Raw genomic sequence first — 5,111 nt, 5'->3', positions numbered from 1 at the left:
CATGTGTAAGTCCAAGGTTGTCACTGCTTCCCTTCCACATTATTTCATCACCACGCAACCCTTTGCATTTTGCCCCACTTCCCAACTCCTGTCTCTCGCGCCAAAACCAATTCACATTCATAAACCCATTCCCAACTTCAATTACTATTCATTGCACGAAATAATATTCCTTCCGTTCACCATTTAAAGTACTCCTACTCAATAAGCAATACGAAGTACTTTTTGACTCGCAAGAGTTTCAAAAAATTATTTGACTTCTACACAGAATATGCTCAATTTATCATTTTAGTTTGTCCCACAAAACATTACTCCTACTCAATAAGCAATATGAAGTACTTTTTTTGCAAAGTATCCTTGTACATTTTTATTCCATCATTATAATTTATTTACAACAAATCCAAAAGTAACCATTATCTACTTACAAATGTACCTCTATAATAAAAGTGAGATCTATTATCCATGAAAAGCCACCACTATTTACTTGTTAAAACTCAATCCTATAAAGAGAGTAGTACACTCTCTTATCTGACAAAGTGTACTCCCTCCGTTTCATAGAAGTGAAGTTATTTTGTCATTTTGATATGTTCCATTAGTAAACTCATTTCTCTTTTTAAGTAAAAATCAACATATTTCTTCTCACTGCTATGGTCACTAGACTCACTACTATAAAATGGAGGGAGACATGTTTTTAAACGAAAAGAAAAATACACTTTTACAGTAGTACGATTGGGAAATTCCTTAAGATTAACAATACTCTAATTCCGTGGCATAAGATGTCAGCAGCTAGGCACAGTATTACCATTAACCAATATCAAAGATAGTTTCTTTAACTAAAAAGGGGGGCAAACAATGTAAGGCATGCGGTTTTGGCTGATTTCATCCACGACAATAGACACCCTTTCATTCTGAAGTACTTGGATCACGGCGCATAGACACCAAGAAGAGCATGGTGGATAGCAGCAGAATAGCACTAACGTATGTACTCGGTTATTTCTGGACAAGTTTCTTCAAAACTGATTCTGCTCGCTGCTCAAATTTTGGCAACGCCCAGTCATGTTGGACAATGTCCAGATTATCTTTCTCTGCACCCAAACTCTGATCCAACAAGAAAAATATGGAGCTATCAAAACAAACATTCGTGATGACAGAATTTATTAAAAAAAAAGACAGACACCACTTCTAATTTCCCCCCAGAAACAGCATAACATTGTCGCTTTTTTAATATCTAATTATCTATATATAAGAATGGATATTTTTAACAATGACTCATTATAAGGTGTCAAGTTCTACAATGGTCTTGAACCTATTGACAAATTGGTTCTTTTGCCAAATTGACAGATGAATGTTTGGTCAGTGAGCTTTTCAAAAGTTAGGCACTCACTAAACAATGACCACATCTACAAGAAAATCATGCTGATGTAGGGCTGCTTGAGTGTCAATAATTGAAACACTGATGAAAATTATAAATTATAGTAATACTTTATTCGCATTCCAAATGGAGAGATCCTTATAAACATATACTCCCTCAGTCCCAACGAAAATGACCCCTTTCTTGGCCGACACAAGATTTTATGTAGTGTAGTTTTGTGTGTTAAGTGGAGAGATAGTATTGTCTCCATTTTTAGAAATATGTCATCTTCATTGGGACAGAGAAAGTAGTTGTGAACCGGCTAAATTATTGAACCCGGTAAAAGTTGATCAAATGCTGAAAACTTAAAAAACCCTAAATATTTACATATTGAAGAATATACTTGAGCACCCATAAAATTGAGAATACAAATTAGTTACTCATCAATTCCTCAAGAAACCATTATTCAAAGTAGAACAAAAAAACCTCTTTGGAATAAAAATTAACTTTTTCCCCCTCCACAGCCACCCCCAAAATAAATCAGAAAAGAACATGTGAGCATATCATACCCACTTTATTGACTTCGGGAAAATGGTTTCATATAACCTAAACGTGTTTATTGGAGACTAAATAAGCTGTTCTTGTTCATAAAAGCATATATGAAGGGGGGAAGGATAGAATGCATAGCCTTACCCTGGTTGGGTCAAATCCAAATCCACCCATTTGCATCATGCGCTGTGTATCATCAGTTGCTGGTGAAGATCAAGTACTCATGTTAGTTTCCTAATAAAAAATAGTCTATAGATATATATCTGGTTGGTTCTATGATTGCTCTAGTGTTGTTTCAAACTAAGATACAATATTGAGGATTGGCAAAAGGTCAAGAATACTGACCATTGTCTTCTCCAAGAATAAGACTAAAGAGACCCCTTAGCCCAAAAAGATTTAGAAAATACCTGCCAAGAGAAAGATGTTAATCACTTACTTTATACATCAGCTACAATCACAAATTCAATCAATAGAAACTGTGGTTGTGAATTTGTGATATGATTTTTTTTCATGACATGAGTAGGGAGAATACCAGGAACGACTGCTGACGTAACTAACATCGACAGTGCTCAAGTCTATGCCATTTTGCAGCATTGCCCTGAATCTCTGAGTAAGAGGAAATGGGATCTTTGCTGCGAAAACAAGATGTGCACCATTTATGCCAGGCTAGCTAGGTTATAAATAATTCAATACCAAAATTCCACCATTGACACATGATATTTGAGTTTAGTAGTCGGACACAAAAATCAATATGAAGTGTTCATAATTCTCCACATGGAAAGTATCTCCGGTTGTGCAACATTCACAAAATCTAAGGAATGAATGAAAGAAAAAGGAAAAAAAGACACACCTGCTACAAATCCAGAGAAGAAAAAGTTGACCCATGCAAACGTAAGCGTCTGTTCAACAGAAAAGGCAAGCACGTCAGTAAAGACAGATCTTGTACAAAATACAAGTATCACCGCAAAGAAACAAGCAGAATCTTCACCTGTGGAATAATCATCGAGAGATTTTTTTTCATCATATCCATAGCCATGTTTGGGTCTGAAAACATCTGTGCCTGTGGGTTCTGAGCTTGACCCTTGGGTACATGTAATAATCCATTCTCCTGCAATTTGAAGTCCAATATTTAATCATAAGAAAAACTACATCTTAAGTCAATCAAGGTTGGCGCATCAGACAATAAGTGCATAAACATAAAAGGCTATATAGAAGATGTATGATAATTGATAAGTAACAAGTTTTTGGATAAACATGGATTCAGTGGTTGGTTCTCATGGTGAATGTTCTTGGAAGGCACATGAAAGGAAAAAAGAGGAATTCAATTGTTACCGTTTAAGCCTTTTAAAAGGGAAGACCAGTTGTTTTTATATGGAGTACATTAAATCAGCTGTCACAAAAAGTCTTTAAAGTCATCTATGAATGCCAATGGCAGTAGATTTCACAAGAGCTCCCTGACAATTTCTTAGTCAGGTCAAGCATAAATATTTACCATAGCAAAGTTCAGATTCTAGCAACAAAAATTAATACTCCTATCAACCTACATACTTTTTGTTTGAGTTGGAGATGGAGGATTGAGATTTTCATTGAGCTCTCATAGGAATTAGGAGGGGAAGGGGAGGAATACTACAACAAAGCTACAAGGCTGGTTGTTTAACTTAAGTCTCTTTGTTTAGTGATCAAAGTAGTCATATTTGTTCTTATCATCTTCATGGAAATTTTAGCTGAGACCTAGAAAAGAATAACGACAATTCCGGTAATAAGTTTCAATACATGTGTACTCATTAATTACCAAACCACAAGCACATACAATGAAAATTGTAAACAAATTCTGTCACCTCATTGCTGTAGTAGTGCTTACGAGCACGGAACGACTTGGCAGGGATGAAATTAGCAGCAGCCCTAAGATTCCTCGCCCTAATTATCACTTGCCTGTAACCGGAAAAACAATCAGAAAACTTCAATAGCTGGTCACAAGCTTTTGACATCGACTAGCAATTATAGAAAAAAAGAAGAAATAAAAGTTTCGAGATACCCTTCTTTGACGATTTTGAGATCGGGAACTTGATCGGAACGCATGAGCTTAGATACGAAGTAACGGAGGACGCCGATGAGCACCATCACCACCGATAATGGTATCAACACCCAGTCTCTGATCGCCGTATCTAGCACCAAATCTTCCGCCATTGTTTATCTCGGAAGGTTTCGGATTCGGCAAACTCAACTCTCTAAACTTCTACCAGAACTCGACGAGATCACTTCAAAAAGTTAAAATTCTTAAATCTTTAGTTTCCGATTTCCAGTAATGGGCCCAATGAAATCGCACTCCACTGTTGGGCTTAGCCTTTAATTTATACTCATCCCGTTTCCTAGCCACTCTTTTCTATACTAAGTTTAAAACTACTCCCTCCATTCTTAATAATTTTTACCAATTACTTTACACGATTTTTAAGAAATACTAATTAAAAGTGAGTGGAAAAAGTTAGTAGTACGTGATCCTATTTTATATATTAATTTTATACTAATAAAATATGGGATTCACTGCTAAAAATAAAAATTAAAGGTGACAAATTTTTAAGGACAGACAAAAATAGAAATAAGTAAAAAAAATTCAGAAACGGAAGAAGTAGATATTAAGGTGGTGTTCGGTTTCCATGATAAAATAATACCAAGATACAATTTAGGATTGAGTTGTAAGATTATTTTAGTCATAGGGGATTAGCTATGACTAATTATCTCATGATTAATCATCTAGGATTGAATTGTGAGGTTGAATTTCATGAACCAAACACACTACAAATTTAATCCCGGATACAATCTTGCAAAACGAACACCACCTAGGTGTGTTGAGAAAGAATAAAATTGAAAAATTAATAAAATATAGAGTATAAAGTAAGAGTAGAATGAAGTTGAAAAGAAAATTTGAGTTAATTATTACCATATATGGAAATATTCAACTATAAAATAACTTTTTAAAACGGAAAAATGACTCAGCTATGAAAGAACGGAGATGCATAACTAATCAAATTTTGGTGGAAATGTGGTCGTCGAGGTTAAGTAGGGACCTAACAGGTCGAATGGAACATCGACTTGGAAAATGGAAAGATTTGTACAAGTTTCTTGTTGTAAGTGAATGCAACGAAACGACCCGAAAACAATATTTTCCCATCACTAAATTTAAAGTAATACTCCCTCCGTCTAGAGGTGCCCACGG

At 35.3% G+C, this 5,111-nt stretch overlaps 1 protein-coding gene across 1 annotated transcript; it reads right to left on the bottom strand.

Annotated features, from left to right (window-relative positions):
* Positions 1–668: 668 nt before the first annotated feature.
* On the bottom strand, positions 669–4,207 carry LOC125198749 (uncharacterized). Its single transcript, XM_048097038.2, has 8 exons — positions 3,933–4,207; positions 3,736–3,829; positions 2,886–3,005; positions 2,748–2,796; positions 2,430–2,529; positions 2,243–2,304; positions 2,042–2,100; positions 669–1,095 (listed from the first exon to the last, which is right to left on the bottom strand). The coding sequence occupies exons 1-8, from the start codon at positions 4,082–4,084 to the stop codon at positions 988–990; spliced, it is 744 nt and encodes a 247-aa protein (XP_047952995.2). The 5' UTR covers positions 4,085–4,207; the 3' UTR covers positions 669–987.
* Positions 4,208–5,111: the final 904 nt, after the last annotated feature.

Source organism: Salvia hispanica, chromosome 5 (assembly GCF_029641045.1).
Source record: "Salvia hispanica isolate PSC_SH4W2 chromosome 5, Shi_PSC_v1, whole genome shotgun sequence".
In the NCBI taxonomy this organism is placed as follows: Eukaryota; Viridiplantae; Streptophyta; class Magnoliopsida; order Lamiales; family Lamiaceae; genus Salvia; species Salvia hispanica.
This window is presented reverse-complemented; position numbering and strand designations above follow the sequence as displayed.

Coding starts and splice junctions, on each gene's coding strand:
- LOC125198749 (XM_048097038.2), bottom strand. CDS start 4,084: ATGGCGGAAGATTTGGTGCTAGATACGGCGATCAGAGACTGGGTGTTG. Junction 2,305..2,429: donor TACGTCAGCAGTCGTTCCTG/GTATTCTCCCTA, acceptor TTCTCTTGGCAG/GTATTTTCTAAATCTTTTTG. Junction 1,096..2,041: donor TTGGATTTGACCCAACCAGG/GTAAGGCTATGC, acceptor TTGTTGGATCAG/AGTTTGGGTGCAGAGAAAGA.